Source organism: Haemorhous mexicanus, chromosome 19, assembly GCF_027477595.1.
Source record: "Haemorhous mexicanus isolate bHaeMex1 chromosome 19, bHaeMex1.pri, whole genome shotgun sequence".
NCBI lineage: Eukaryota > Metazoa > Chordata > Aves > Passeriformes > Fringillidae > Haemorhous > Haemorhous mexicanus.
Genome location: NC_082359.1, coordinates 11,540,020 through 11,555,788, shown reverse-complemented (window position 1 = coordinate 11,555,788; position 15,769 = coordinate 11,540,020). Strand labels below are relative to the sequence as shown.

The following is a 15,769-nucleotide window of genomic DNA, read 5'->3' as shown; positions in this document are numbered from 1 at the left end:
GGCATTGTCATCATTGGCTTTTTAGGGGGAAATCTTGTCATACCCAGAGTAGGAGATTGTGAGGATGGAGCTGAGAAGGCTCTGTGCAGGCACAGAAATAAGTGCACTGTAAAGGCCTGAGGAAACCTGGAAAGAGCTGGAGCAGCTGAGCTTCCCTCTGGGTAATGCTGGTGAGCAGGCAGGGAAAGAGTCTGGAGAACAGCAGCTCTCATCAGAACTGGCCACCTAATTCTGAGGCCAGTAATACTTGCAGGAAAGGCTGTCACTGGAGTCATTAAAAAGAAAGCAGAAAATTAAATGAAAGAGTTAACAAGGGCAATCCACAGAAACTCCCACCCTTGGCTCTCCCCGAGCAGGAAAAATGCTGGCACAGGGCTGTGGGAGGGACACTGGTCCCAAAGTGCTCCCAACCTACACAGGACTGGGCAGCCCACTTGTGTCTGTGCTGAGAAATGTCAGAAATCAAGTGCTAAATGTGTTCAGTGGCAAGAGAGACACAGCAAAGTATCACCTTTATCAGCTTATTTGATCTCTTTGTTAAAAAGTAAGTTCAAGTTGTGATAACAGCACATCTTGCCCAATCAGCAAACATAAATCCAGTTTAAATGCTAAAAAATGTCACATCATGGCTACCTCTACAGTGCAGAGGCCATACACACCTGATCCCATAAGCTTTTTTTGGAAGAACCAGCTCCTGAGTGTGGAAAGTTGTTCTGCCCATCTTGTGGGTGATCGCTCTCCCATTTCAGCAACATCGGAGGCAGTTCCTGCTTACAACACTAATTGGGAACTTCCTATAAACATTATTCATCTCTCTCTACAAGGCAAGAAATCCAGAACAAAAACAATGTGATATTTAAAAAAAAAAAAAAGGAGAATGCTTGGCTGTGTCATACTCTATAAATATTTCTGAGCTACCGTAAAAAAAAGAAAAAGAAAAATAGTTCCTATGTTGTAACAATTACACACTTCAGACTCTTAAAAAACAAGCTAGTGTTTAACCTGAGCTCTCAGCTATAAAAATAGCTTTGTTAATCTTGGCGTTATTCTGTGTTTTATTTCAAGATAAAATACATTCCTGCAGAGTCAGATCTTCTTGCCACTTGTGAGTCTTTCAAACACTCAGGAGGACCACGGGAAAAAAAAATGAGGTAACTTTCCATTGTAGCTGCTGGGTGAATGATCTTCAGTCCTCAGAATTAACTCTGTGTTGGAACCAACTTCTTCCTCTGCAGAAAATGGAAAAGATTTTTATTAAAAAGCAGGAACATTTCCTCTGAAATATCAGAAGCGACCACACTTTTGTGAATTTACTACACAAATTTTCACACTGCAAACAGAGTAAGAACATGGAGTAAAATATAAAGAGGAAAAGGTAAACAAAGTACTTCACAGAAAGGCAACAGTCTTGGGGCCACCAGTGGGATGTTGGGAAATAAAACCTTTCCAGTTGGCCTTCAGGAAAGGAGTGATCTTTGTGCCCCAGGCCAGCCACTGAGTCACCATTTATGAGCACTGGCACATGGTGCTGTGTCCAAAACTGAAAATAGCCTTTTCCTCACTGCTTTCCTCCTGAGTTCTTCAACTCCCCCCCACCCAACCTCTCTCCAGAGGCAAAACAACTGACTGATGAGAATGGCTAAATCATTGGCAGCTAGGGAGGAAATTGCCCCAATGTTTGTCAGTGCACCTGCCCTCAAATGAGTTTCAAAGCAATTTAAAACCAAACAAACACAACCAAAATCAATTCAATCACTTCTGTATATGAAACTGCACAAATGTTTGGTTATTTCTGGACCTGCTCTGCTTCAGATCTAACTGATCACAGTGATTCAGTGCCTTTTAACACAGAAAGAAAATGAGAACTATGCATTAGCCAGTGACTTGGAGAGCCACTCATGCTTGTCATGGATCTACAGTGGATTGTGGTGTGTTTGTTCCACCAGCTCTTTCCCACTTGAGGCAAATGGGATTATTTCTGTAGGCTCAGGGTGCTCTCCCCACTCTGCTGCCTCAGCACAGGGCTCAGCACTTTTGGGGATTTGCTCCTGAAGCTTTGTAACATCAGTGGTTTCAGGATGCAAGTCACAGTGCTGGCTTCAGCCTATAAAACCTCTGGCTGCTTTTACCTCAGGGCTCTTTTCAGGAAAAGAAGAGCTCTCTCTGTGCACAGGAAGGGTTGGCATTCCAGCTACTCAGCACCCATCTCCCCCAGTGCCCCATCAGCTGCTCTCCTCAGACCCCACAGCTCTCAGAGCAGTCTCAGTGTCTCCAGGCTTAATGCAGAACCAGCAGAACACCAAACCAGCCTGACTCCCCAGGGCACAACCAGCTCAGGGACTGCAGCTGGAATAGCTCAGAGAGAACTGAGCACCAGCTCCCCATGGGATGGAGGCTGATCCACAACTGGAGTCACACAGTGGCACAGCCCAGCTGGCTGTGGGGCAGCCTCTCTCTGCAGGCACAGTGCTTGTCAGCACTGGGAGATTTCTTTTTTTTTTTTTTCAGTTTCTCTCCTCATTGTTGCTGGTTCTTATTCAGTTTCATGTGGTGTTCAGGATTTTAACCATATCTGGTTACTCTTTTGTCCTCAGAACCAGACAAGGTGGTGCCTACTGCAAGCATCCAATCCACAATAGGAGAATAGGAGAACAAATAATCAGAGAGTGAGAAATTTCCTGATTCAAAATGAAAAAAAAACAATCTGCTGTGGGCAAGGCTGCTTTGGATATTCTGAAACAGCTCTATTCAATACATTCTACTTTTGGGGCTCTGAGCCCAGGAACAGTATCCTAAAACAGCCCTTGGCCTTGGCACTGGAAAAAACTTCCCAATCTCTCATTCAACAATGTTCACATCCTTGATCCTGTTATCTGTAACACACAGAAGGGTTTTAACCACCATAAGGAAAATGCAGGTACTGGGGAATGAGGCTGTGAGATCTGACTGCCCCAAGGATGAGGAACACGCTTCAGAAAAGTTTAATTATTTGACTAAAGGAACTACCTGACTTAATATCTGTTTGCTGTTACAGTACTCACAAGAGTTTTATTGGAAATGCACTTAGAATCCTGTGCCAGGGCCATCTCAAAAATCCATAAAGGGTATTAATATTGCAGATGCATTTATAAAGAGGGAAGCAAACAAAAAAAGATCAAGCTGAAAACACTTTCATGCTCAGGGAACATCACAGAGAAAAAAAGGAAGCTTAGCATCTCTTTCTTCTGCAGCAGGTAACTGGCTTCTGTGAAGAGTTCTGTTGTTTCTATTGTAATGTAAAAACACTACATGGAAATCAAAGGACTCAGAGAATAAAATTTCAGAGCTGCCAGGTTCAAGCTGGTGAGCAGCAGGGGTACAGTTCTTAATTCCCCCTTCTCCTCCCCACCCCAGCAGGGCACAGAATCCAACATGTACCACTTCCCCCTGATTAAATTCCAAAGGCTGTATCTCATATTTATTCCGTTCTAAAGCTCAGTTTAAAACAGCCCCAGGTAAGCCTGGTTTGAAGCACGGGTTAGCTGGCCTGCATAGATTAACTCAAACACGCTTGACGAGTTTTTGCCCAGAACTGCTCTGAAAGGAGATCAAAGTTCCACAGATGTGGCTCAGGATCTGCTCCCGCCACTACACACGAGTTTGCTTCATTTTCTATCCACTAAAGCTGAAGGAGAAGCCAATTTCCAAGCTCAAAAATGCAGCATCAGATCCTAAAGCAGAGTCATGGGCAGACAGAGGAGCTGAGCTGTGACGTGCCAAGCAGTGAGCAGGAGCCAGACAGCTGATGGGGCTGGGCAAGAGCCACAAGCAAGCACTGTGTGCAGGGAGCTTTTCAGGAATCCTCCTACTCAGGAGTCTTTGCAAAAGACTAAACTGCTGCTGTCTTTGCCACTGAATGAAATCCTGCAGAGGAACTTCTGAACAAAATATCCTTTCAGTTGATGCAAACGCTGGCACACAACCTTTACAGTCAGGCCCAGCACAGCGAAGGGTTTATGGTTCTGAATGTTATAAAAATGGCTTTGTCTGCTCCTTACAGCAATGTTGTTCTGGCCAGGTTCATCTAAGGCTAAAAGGAGTGCAACTTTTCAGAGGGAGGTGAAACGTGTGAGGATGAAGATGAGGGTTCAGCACTGCTCTGAAACCAGGAGCCTAAATCCTCCCTTTGGGATATACACCAGCACAAGTGTGCTCATTGCTAGGGACAAAAGGTACAATGTCCTTGTCAAACAAGGTAGAAATTCTTATGGATATTTACCCACCAAACAAGTGACCCTTTCTCTGATTACTTCTGCTGCCCAAATACTCAACAGGAACTTTATCAGCACTTGTGCTCATAAAATAAACTGCTACGACAGCTACATACAGGTTCTTTTCTTTGACCACTGAATATATTCTCTGACCCTGCAATGAAGGAGCTAAAACTACCAACCCACAAGAACTCTGCCTTTATTTAAGCAGAGCTTCTGGTTTAAATTCACACCCAAAGTATCCTATATATTCCCTATACTGCCCTCCTTTCCATGAATATTATAATAAACCAGTTCTGACTGTGAGTCTCTGGGACAGCAGAGCAGTGAGTGTGTGCTGAGCCTGAGAAATCACCTAATTTGCTTCAAGTCAGAAAGAAGCAGTGTTCATTTTTTTCTAGACCTCCTACAGCTTGCCCCAAAATGACTTCTGCCTTCCATCTGTTCAGACACATGCAGGAGTCAAATCCTGTCATGACCTTGAGCAGCCAAACAGAATCCTGTAAAATTTCAAGCACTAAGGCATGCAGGAATTGTCTCTTCATAACCAATATCCTCCTCATGCTTTGCTAATACAGTGCAAGCCAAGCATAAGGGAAAGGATGTTCCCAATCAGCATCCCTGAGAGCTCAACCTCATCCTGGGAGAGCAATCTGTACCTTATTCTTGTTGCTGGTGTTGGGAATGCTTGTGTGGAGAAGGCTGAGCTCCAGATCAGTCAGCATCTGTCGGGACTGGGCCAACGAGCGCTCCAGCTTCCAGAACAGGGAACTGGTGTCCTGCAGGACACAGAGAGGGAGCCAAAGTTAGGGAAGGATCTTTTTTTTTGAGGATTTCAAAGAATTATAATGCACCAAGAATCAGCATTTTGATTTTGAAATGTTTCTGTTCAAAATACTGCAAAGTAACAGAGTGTGGCTAATTGCTGGTGTTTCTGATAAACACAGAGCTCTCTCCTAGTGCCATTTCAAACAGATTTCCACATGCAGGTATATGGAGCACTCACAAGAGAGGTATTTCAGGGATAAAGGGGAGAATAAAGACACGAGAAACAGGGAAAACCAAGCAGAACAGGAAAGAAACCATGTCCAATAGCTTCTGATAACTGCATCCACGTGTACCCAGATATTTAGTGGAATTACCAATTAGCCAGCATCCATTTTCCTCAAGCTTTTCATTCCAAAACCTTATTCATTTTTTAAAAACTCATTTATACCTATGCTGTCCAAGACATATTGAGGCAACAAGGAGCTATTTAAAAAAAAATAAAAATGTTATCACCTTTGCCATAAGCCTGCTGTCTCATCATTTGAGTCCCCAGTTCTTCCATGCCTGGAGACATTTGCATTCCTACCATCAGTCATAATTCCCCATAATTCCCCTCAAAATCAGTGAAGGACATTGTGCAATAAGATACTGACTGTGTTCATGCAGTATCTCTTTGTTGGTTTAGTCACTGCCAGGTCATTGATGTCCAGAGGAGAATCTTCATCAGAGAACTTCCCAGAACTTTGACTCTTGTTGCTCTTCTCAGTGGATGCCAAGAGAGGGGAAGCCAAGTGGAGGGAATTCAGATCCACGTTTTCTTCACTGTTAAAAAAAAAAATCAAGACATTGGCAGAAACAGCATCACCATCCTTTTTAAACTTTCAAGGGGAAATCATGGCACAACATAAATAACTGTGGGCCCTGAGCCAAGGAAACCAAGAAGCTTGGGAGATTACCCTGCTCCTCAGAGCATGCCCATGTTTAACAGCTTCCCCAGATCACTCTCACCCTCTGAGGATGAGGCTTGACTTTCAACCAGTCTCAACCAGCTCCATGACCATGTGTTTGAGTGTGTATTTAACCTTGCAAAGAGCACACAAAAGGCGAAACTCTGTTCTTCCCAATACTCTGCTACTCACTCCCCTCTCACACCCAAACCCTTTTGGTTCTAATCAACCATCAGGCAAATTAATATTTGTAGGTGTACCTTTCAAGGGAATTTCACAGTTTTACCATGATCATCTCACTTCAGAGATCACAGGAGAGCTTTCCCAAAGAGGCTTGGATTTATTTATTTTTAAATGTAGGAGCAAACCACATTAATCAACTTCTGAACACAACAGAAGCAGAGTGCTAGCCCTGCCTGGACTGGCAAACAATGAAAAAAGATGTGTATTTTAAAGCAAATATTCTCTTTGATGACATTTCAGTAGATACTCTTTAGATACTTATTTTGGTGTCACAATGCATTCCATACCTGACAAGACTGTTAAAAATAGGTGCATTTTTAACTGACATTCAATCTAGGAAAAAGCCCTCGTGAGAGCTGTCAGCTCATGAGTGTCTGCTGTGTCCCATTTCACTTCTCCCATAAAACACTGGGATAAAACAGGCTCTCTTTTAAGAGAGAAAAGCTCATGTCTGTGTTTCTGACAAGGAAGGGTTCTGTGGAGATGTGAGAGAACAAGCAGCCTGGAACAGAGATGTGAGGAGATGAGATGAGCAGGGCCTGTCCTGGAAAACACACAGGCTGGAAAGGAAGGGGACACAGGTTTGATTTTGAGGCAGGGAAATGGCTCTGGAATGAGTGGCTTAGTCCAGCCCAGGCAGACTCAACAAGTACCTGCTGTTGCTCCATCTGTAAAATGAGAATTGAGATAAAAATCCAAAGGCAGGAAATGTTGGCCCAACATAAATGAAGTCACCAAGTCAGAGCACACAGAAATGACTCCTGCACTCTGGGATTTCACAATCCCCTCTGCCATTGGGGAAGGCATTTGACTGTTAACAGCCTCCTTGTTGCCTGTTCCAGAACTCAGGAACTCATGGCAAAAATATTTGCTGGGATGACAGGGAGGTGCCAGCACCCTTCCCTAAACACAAACTACATCATCAGCACTCTGAAAGCAGCAATGGAAAACTGGAGGATCCAGATCCAAGTCCCAGGAGGAATGTTGTGCTGGTCTGTGCCATTAATCCCTTCACAGAAGCAATGCTCCTGCCTTCCTCCCATGTAGGGGTGAGGATTTATTGCCTGCCAAATCCGAGTCAGCAGAGGCTGGAGAGCAGACAGTCAGGGATTTGCACTGAGTCAATCCATCTCCAATTAGCAGGGCCCCAGGACCAAATGTGGGCATCAAGAAAACTGGAGAGCTCAGCAGCAAATCCCAAATGGGTGGCACAGTTCCCCTCTAACTGGAGGATATCTTCTAGCTGCACTGCCCAGGTTGAATTTGTTCCTTTCCCCTTAAAATTCACTCAAGGACAAGACAAATAGGGCAAGACAAGAAGTGAAAACAGCTTTCATGATGCAGCCTCAAAAGGGATTTGGAGGGATGGCAGTGTGTCATTGGTGCTGCTGGGGGAGCTGATAAGGAAGGTCAGGGTAGACAGAAGGGGAGTGGAGTCTTTCCAATGATTTATAGGCAGTGGAAACTAGAGAGAGCCCACATGGAGAGTGAAGCTCAGCTAAGGCACATGGGAATGTGCCAGGCCAGCATTCTTTTTCAGTGGCTGCCCATTCACCTTGTTTCTGAACAGGTCTGTCTCACTGCAGCAACAATTCCTACAATATTTCTGTTTCAAAAGCCACACAGAATGAAAGCATCCATACATCAGATCTTTCCATTCCATAACATTAATCTGTTTGGATGCTGGGCAGGCTTGCTGGCAAACACTGTGAGCAGGTTTAAACAGCTGTTCATTTACTGTGCTTGTCAAACCACCAGCTGGAAGGCTCCTCTCCTCTGGCTAAAAAGCAGCTATGAAATCGCTGTGAAACTTCAGAAATCCTTCTAAAATAGAGCTGGGTAAATCAATTTTTGAAACAGAAATAGAGGAACCAACAGAACAAATCCACAGCAAGTCCCAGCTCTGAATGCCTTTGCTTATGCAGGCACAAAGCCACTTCTGTAAATGCAGAGCAGGTTTTTTATCTCGGAGACATTCCAACATCACTGAGGCACCTGGGTCTTCTTCTGACACTTCTCAGCATTAGAAACCTCATCCTGCTTGTCCCCAACCACATGTCCTTCTCCTCCCACAGCACAAACAGAAGGACAGAGTCCCACGAGCTGGAGAGTGGACAGATTGCTGTCCTTTACATCTTGCCATCTCATTTCTTGCCCTGACAGAGGCAGCAGCCTGTGCTCAGAGCTGTGTCCTACATTCTTGCCCAGCCAAGATGTGATTTCTCAACAGAAGTAACACAGTCACTAAAGCATCACACAAAACCTGCATCTGTTTCCTGCCTCACAGAAACATCACTGTACAAGTCCAGCTCTGGTCAAAACATATTTTACCCATTAGAGTTATGAGCAACAACTGGGATTTCAAAAAATCTTAAGATTTTCTCAATTAGTTTATTTGCCTAAAAGTTATATGGTATTGCAGCTTCTCCTGCCCACACAGCTCTTGGGGATAAGAGAGGAGAAAAAAATAAATGCATAAAAATAGAATCATGATACTTTAAGAGCTATTTTTATTTTAAATTTGTTACTTTTCAGGTTGAAAAGCTAAATTTAAAACAGCAGTTATCCTAAACATAGCTTGAGCTAATACTGAGAGCTTATATACCTAAGTTTCTATATATTCTAGCTTATGCTTATTTCTTAAAGGCAACAAACTCATAACCTTTTTGAGCAGGTACATTTCATCTCTTGTGCAGTCTCCAAACAGCTGTAATCTCTTCCACGGTGTGTATTTCCATCTCTCTTTTTGGGCTTGAAAATCTCCAGCCATTCCAGATCTGAGAGTGGCTTCCACTGTTTGTCTTTAATTACAATGAAGTTATAAATACTGGAATCAGAGTCAGACTTGCAAGTGGTAGGAGTCTCTCTGCTTTTTTGGCCAGACTCAGTGTCAGATCTCTCTTCCCAGGTTTTGTTTCCATTATCAGTTTTGTCAGACGTGGTGCTGCTCTGGATTAAAGTGCTTTGCAAATCTACATGAGATTTGATTTTAAGCCAACGATCATATGAAGGCAAAGACACCTCAAAGGTTTTTTGGTCTCTGCTTTTCACTTCATTCTCTCCAATTTCCCTGTTTCTCAATGGACTTGTGTTGTTTACCTCATGAGATTTTTCACTGTCTAGCTCATCAAAGCTTGATGTAACATCCTGCTTTTCTCCTTCTTCCACAGGCACGGCCAAGCCTTTCACAGCTTTTTGACACGCGTTTAACAACGCTGAAGCAGTTTCCTCCAAGTCTGAAGCATTCAGTAACTGTCTATTATCTACTTCACACATCTCAGGGGTGGGTTTTACCCTACTTGCTGGAACTGGTGCAGTTCCACACTCCTCGCACATCCTGTGGCTGCCCTCAGTCCTACCCTTGTCTGTCTTGCTGGGGCTTTCAGAGGCAGAGAATGTGGCCCCTGAGCTACAACGGCACGACAAAAACAAGTCAGAAACACTGCAGGTAAAGAGCATCCCCAAGTGCACTCCTAAAGCTCTACAGAACACAGGCTCTGCTACAGTTCTGCAGCAGCTCACACACCACCAGACAGCTGTATCCTGCCAAAACCCCACGGAAAATCTGCCCAGATTTGGCTGTTACTTTTCAAAACCAGTCTGAGAGTTCCCTCATGTTTTAATCACAGTATGGTGATTCTGTCTGAACTTCCAGGGTGTGGACCAATTCTCTAAGTTTACTTCCTAAAATAAACTTTGCTTTTTAAGTAAAAGTAGTAGGGAGCCAGGTTAACACCCCTACCACCAGACTAATTCACTTTCTAAAAAAAATCATGAGCTGTCTGGCCTGCTACAACACTTGCTCTGTGACTGATGGTCATGGTCTCTCCTGACCAAATAAAACACAAGGTACTTGACAGCTTCACTGGATGTTTGTGGTCGAGTCCAGCAAAGCCATCCTGACCCAGCACACACCTCTGTTAGCTGGGGCTGAACAGTGAAGTCTTTCTTTGAGGACAAACTATTTAAGAAAAAAAAAGCATTTTAAAATGTCTTTACCTCTTTCCACTTGATGCATTTTCATGGTTTTGCCTGGATTCCTGCGAGCTATCAAAGTTGACATGGAGGAAGTGCAAGTCCCGTTGCTGTTTTACACAGACCTGTCAGAGACAGTGAGGGGCACTGGTGAATGTCTGGGTGCAGGAACATCATCATCAGGTAGTACCACAGTGCTTGTCTTCCAAAAACATCCTCAAAATGTTTTTATAAACCAATGCCTGTAGTCAAATTATTGACAAAGACTTCCAAATCTAAGAGACCATCTTTGCATATATTTAGGAAAATAATGTTTTGCAGCAATAAACAGGATTTCTATTAGAAGATTAGAATATTCTTCTAAGAAGGAACCACACTGAACAATAAATAAAATATCATTACTGTTACCTGATACTTAATGCATGTTGTTATTATGTTGTTCACAGCTACAGAATTACAGGACATGGATGATGATCACGGGATTTAGCTTAGACTGCAGGGGTTTTTTGTGAAGCTAGTGGAGAAGGTAACTACCCATCAATTATTTGCAATTAAAAAATGGAACATGCTTTGAGAACCTCAGCTGAGAGAAGGAGAACACACAGTGTTTAGGTTGTGAAAAACAGGCCTGCCAGGACACTGTGTCCCTTACTCTGCTGAGTTCACCTTGGACAGGTGTGTGATCCCAATCCTGCTGCCCTTCACGCGACTTCCCAAGCCTGGAAGCACCGTGGGCTTTTCAGCTTAACCCCAAATGAAATAAATCAACATTCTACAGCAAGGCACAAACAGATTTTTGTTCCTTAATTAATACTATCTAGATCTAACTTTTTTACACTGTTCCACATGGGTCTGATGTTCCTGAAAATGCTCCTGTGACCTCGGAGCAGGAACACAACCAGGGCTGTACCTGTCGCAAACTGGACAATTCTCTTTCAATCCGCACTTGCTTCGACTTGGCAAACTGAAAAAGTTGATCCTTTCTCTGGGCTTCTTCCACTGTTTCAAAAGATAATCATTATTTTTATTACTTCAGGTGAACAGACACAAAGCAAGTGCATTGCTAATACCGCGTCTGTAGCAGTAGGAGATGGCACAGAAACAAAACAAAAGCATTTTCTTAAGATTGATGGGACCTGTTTCTCTTCCAGATAAAGAGAGCACAAAACCCACAAGAAAACAAAAAATCAAGTATTTTACTTGGACTTTTCCTCAGCACCTGGCTTCATTTTACTAGCAGCAATACTGTGTGTCACTGACTGATTTATTTAACATTTTCAGAAAGGAAAAGGGAAAGGGAAAAAGGGAAAAAAAAAGAGGAAAGCATAAAGGAAACTCAGCTAATTAATTTTAATTCATGCACGTAGAGAGAAGTGCAGCAAAACAATTCCCAATTTCACTGGTTTTAAAATAATGAGACATGGCATCAATGTCTGACAAAGGTCAAACAGCAGACTAAAAATGACAGGCAAGGAAATTATCTGACAGCAGAGGACACCTTTGGCCACCTTATCTTTCAAGGTCTCTGTGGTTATCCCCAAGAATATTGCAGTGACCTTTCCTATCCACTGCAGCACCAGATGTTCTTCCACCCAAAACCAAAGGTATTATGGAGAGCAAGATGCAGTTTACCAAGGCCTGCATGTTAAACCAGCCTAAACCAAAGCCATCACCTAAAGAAAACAACAGAGAAGAGAAAGTCTCAACATTTTCAGGAGAGAGTCCCCTGAGCCACTCACTCCTCTCTGTGTAATCACCTTGGTGAACTTTGTGCTTTCACAAGATTTTATAAAGTGTCCCTGCAGAAGCCCCAGATATTGCTTCCACAGAAGAATGGCACACAAGGGATATACTTTTATTAAACTGCAAGGAAGGCAGGTAACAAGCTGCCTCCTTCACAAATATCAGTGAACTGCTGCCCAGAAGTCTCTGAGCTGTTGAAAGCCAAGGCATGAAAGGCCAACTGCCCACCCTCACCTGCCAGTATCAGCTCACTCCTCAAACAGCCATTTTCTTGTTTCAGGTGACTGATTTCTTCCTGGTTCTTGCTGCTCTCTTTCATCTTTTCAGAGAGGATATCTGCAAAACAAAATGCAGCATTTCCCAGAGTGAAAAGAAATCGTGCTAGCCTACACTAAATTAGGTGCCCAGCAGAAACATTTACCTTTCATCTTATTTACTTGACTCATGACATCGTTGAATGTCACCTTGAGGTCCTGGTGTTCCCTGTTGCGAGTGAATTCATCCAACTTCGCTGTACGCAGGGCATTCTCCAGGGTTTTAAATTTAGATGTAACCTCAGTAATCTGATCAGTTGTTTCAATTAAGGCCTTGTCCTGAAATAGGAAACACAATGAAATCTTATTTTTAATATTGTGGATGGGTTTGGACAAAACAACAGTACATCCTTCTGCAGTAAAGTGATCCACAGATTTCCTTCTGAGACTTTGAGGAAAAAACCCACCAAATTAAATCTTAGAAACAAGCTTGTTTATGAAAGCAAACCAGTTTATTGCTGACCATTTTTCCCTTCTCAAACAAGCCTAAGAATTAACCATGAGTGAGATCACCAGGGACAGAAGCCTTGTGGCACAGTCAGCAACAGCTGCACTGCAGCTTGACCTCATTTAGTGTCCGTGAGCTGACAGATGTTACAGATGTTACCTTCATCTGAAGCATAGAGAGAAGCTCCTGTTCCCTGGCTTGCAGCTGGCCTGTTTTAGCAGACAGTTCCAAAACTGAGCAGTGGAGACTCTGATTTTTCTCCTAATGAATAGAAATAAGTGTCAGCCATTACTTCAGTGATTCAAAGTTATTATTTTTTCCCAGTAAATGCATCCACAACGTTACTGAAACATCGTGAGTGGCAATGTGGGATCCCGAGCAAACTGGAGAAAAGAGGACTGGAGTAAAAATTGTTCCCCAACTTGCTTGTGATCAAGGGTCTTAATACCCTGTATGTCTCAGTTTTGGAATGTTACAGTTCATCACAGGCATCCTGTAAATGCATGAACTACAAAACCAGACCATTATTCAACCCCTACCTCCAGAGCCTGGCAGTGAACAGATGAATCTGTTACTTTTTGAGTGAGCTCTTTAAACTTCTGTTGTGTGCTTTCAAGTGTTATCTTACTGTCATTATGCTGGGATTCTAATAACTTTAACTTTTTGGTCAGTGATTTTATAACTGCATTTCTCTCGTTCAGCTCACCTGAAAAGGAAGGAGACAAAGTTATGCGTGAGAAAAGAGCTCAGAGGCTGTCATGCAATTTCTTCAATCTCAGAAATCATTTCACCCAGTGTTTTAAAATCACACAATTCAGACCTGGATGCTTATGTTGAACACTCTGAAGGAGGATTCCCTGGCTATCCAGGTCAGATGAACAGGAACTGCATGGTAAGCTCTGTACTGAGACTGTTCAGAGCCACCAGGTGTTTTGCTGGGTGGTTTGTGTTTGTTCAGAACCTCAGGGCACAGGGCTCTGTAACTCACCAGCATGCTGCACATTTTTCTCTTCCCCCACATTTATTTAATCAGATTACTTTTTAAAGAATTCACAGAAGCAATTCACACATTCAGACAAGAAAGAGTCTGATCATCACAGCCCCTTCAAGATCAGATCACTTCAGCACCAGTGTGGAAGTTTAGATCTCAGAGAAACAATAAAATTCAAGGCTGAAGGGTAGGAAATGGTTCCTTATATGATGCAAAACTGCTATTGAGGGGATGAAGCACCTAAACATACATAACAGACCAAGATGTCATTCTTTACATCACAACACTTACTAGTTAATAAGCTGCATCGTTCTGCTAAAGTCAGTATTTTTTGGCGATCATCTTCCCAGGCCTGAATGTGTCTCTCGTGCACTTCCACCATGTCATTGAGCTCCTTGTCACGATCTTTCAGTTCTGCAATTAAAAGCTTGAGCTCCTGTCTCTGCCTCCTAATGATGCTGTTCTTGTGATCGGGGCTAAATGCCTACAAAAGGTGAGACACGGAATGCATTTCAACACAAGGAAGTGACAAATTCTCTCATAATAAACTCTAGAGGTTTATTTTTAGTTGAGCTATGTTTATATTATAAATAGAGACCATTCCAAGAAGTTCCTTAAGCTCGTGGTACCACCTGTGGCCCTTGACTGAAGCCCTTTGCAGAACAAGGGGGTACCACCTGTGGTCCATGACTCAACCCGGCAGTGGCACAATGAGTACCCTCCTACCGAAAATAGAGCCGATTGTTAACGGCACTTTCATCTTTTACCTGGGGCGAAGCAGAACGCTGTAGTGATGAACTCATAGGGGACTGGGGGCCAGAGCTCTGCCGGGCATTCGTGGAACCGGGAACGCTTCAAGGATGTCACGTTGAGCATGGAGGCTCCCCCGCCGCACACCCGCGTCACGGCCCTGAGGGAGCACAAGGGGCCTTGGAGCGGACGGGCCGGGGCGCAGGCCTGAGGGGGGGCCCTGAGGTGCCACCCCCGGGGAGCGACCCCCGTTCCCGGCAGGCCTCCTCCGCTGTCCCACCCGGCTGGGACGGCCCTTCCTAAACTCATGGGCTTCCCCTGCCCTCCGGCCTCGCTCATTACCCCCCGTGTAGCCCCGGTTACCCCCGGCCGCCCCCGACCCACCGGCACCGCCCGGCCCCGCCCGCCGTTGGAAGAAGCTCCGCCCCCCACAGCGAAGGGGCCACGGGTTCGAGTCCTGGGGCTGCCGGTTCGAGTCCTTTAGCCGCGGGTTCGAATCTCGCGGCCGCCTCCTCACCCCGGAGCTCGAGCAGCTAGAAAAATGTGATAATTAATAACGTTGTTAATACGGGCATGAGTAAAAATCAGGCCGGAATGTTAAGGGTTGGAGGCAACTTCTCTGTCCAGCGTTAAATGGGAGGACTGCAGAGATGCAGGCAGCTCTTTTAAGACACTATTTCCAACGACAGGGATGGAGTTCTCTCTCCAGACACACCCATGGTTTATAAATAGAAATCACTGAAAAAAGCAACCTTACAGGGACAGAACAGAGCGACACATCATCCCCTTGACTTTCAGCACACCGAGGCTCTGCAGTGACAGGAGCACGTCACTTCCAGGACCCTGCCACCAGGGAGCATTTATTGTTATTAAATGGAATAGTGAAACAAAAAGCACCAAATCGATGCTGGAGGCTGTTTGTGGGAGTACAGACAGCAGAGCTGGCACCCCACCCCACCTGCTAACATGGCCTGTGGAATAGTGCTCACTATTAACTTGTGTTCATTACTACCATTCTTGAATGAGCAGCAGGTTAAAGCCGTAAAGCCATTACAATTGCCTCACCTAGAAGCCCAGCAGGGTTAGGAGATCTTTGGAATTATGAAAATGGGATAAATTTCTAAGTCATATTCACATATTTCTCAGTGTTTCCACTTAATAAAATAATTCAGTTGGCAGGGATGTAGAACGACCACTTCAGGATTCACTTTCTTTCATTGCTCACCAACCTTTAGTGTGTTTGTTCCATTCTGATTTCTAAAACTGTCTCCAGGTAAATGAGAGGTAAAAGTGTCAACATCAGCCATGTGCCTCATGTTAAGCTCAGCAGAAAGGACAGC

At 44.0% G+C, this 15,769-nt stretch overlaps 1 protein-coding gene across 3 annotated transcripts; it reads right to left on the bottom strand.

The window, feature by feature from the left end:
• Positions 1-1,091: 1,091 nt before the first annotated feature.
• On the bottom strand, positions 1,092-15,703 carry CCDC62 (coiled-coil domain containing 62). 3 transcript variants are annotated; one of them, XM_059863745.1, is made up of 12 exons: positions 14,814-15,703; positions 14,447-14,589; positions 13,971-14,163; positions 13,228-13,394; positions 12,848-12,949; positions 12,348-12,519; positions 12,161-12,262; positions 11,094-11,182; positions 10,208-10,308; positions 5,672-5,840; positions 4,910-5,029; positions 1,092-1,229 (listed from the first exon to the last, which is right to left on the bottom strand). In XM_059863745.1, the coding sequence occupies exons 2-12, from the start codon at positions 14,480-14,482 to the stop codon at positions 1,200-1,202; spliced, it is 1,281 nt and encodes a 426-aa protein (XP_059719728.1). In that variant the 5' UTR covers positions 14,483-14,589; positions 14,814-15,703; the 3' UTR covers positions 1,092-1,199. The 3 variants fall into 3 exon arrangements, with proteins under 3 accessions (XP_059719728.1, XP_059719726.1, XP_059719727.1); XM_059863743.1 differs by lacking the exons at positions 1,092-1,229; positions 4,910-5,029; positions 5,672-5,840 and adding an exon at positions 8,614-9,617; XM_059863744.1 differs by lacking the exons at positions 1,092-1,229; positions 4,910-5,029; positions 5,672-5,840; positions 14,814-15,703 and adding an exon at positions 8,614-9,617 and having other exon boundaries at positions 14,447-14,762.
• Between the last annotated feature and the right edge of the window lie 66 nt (positions 15,704-15,769).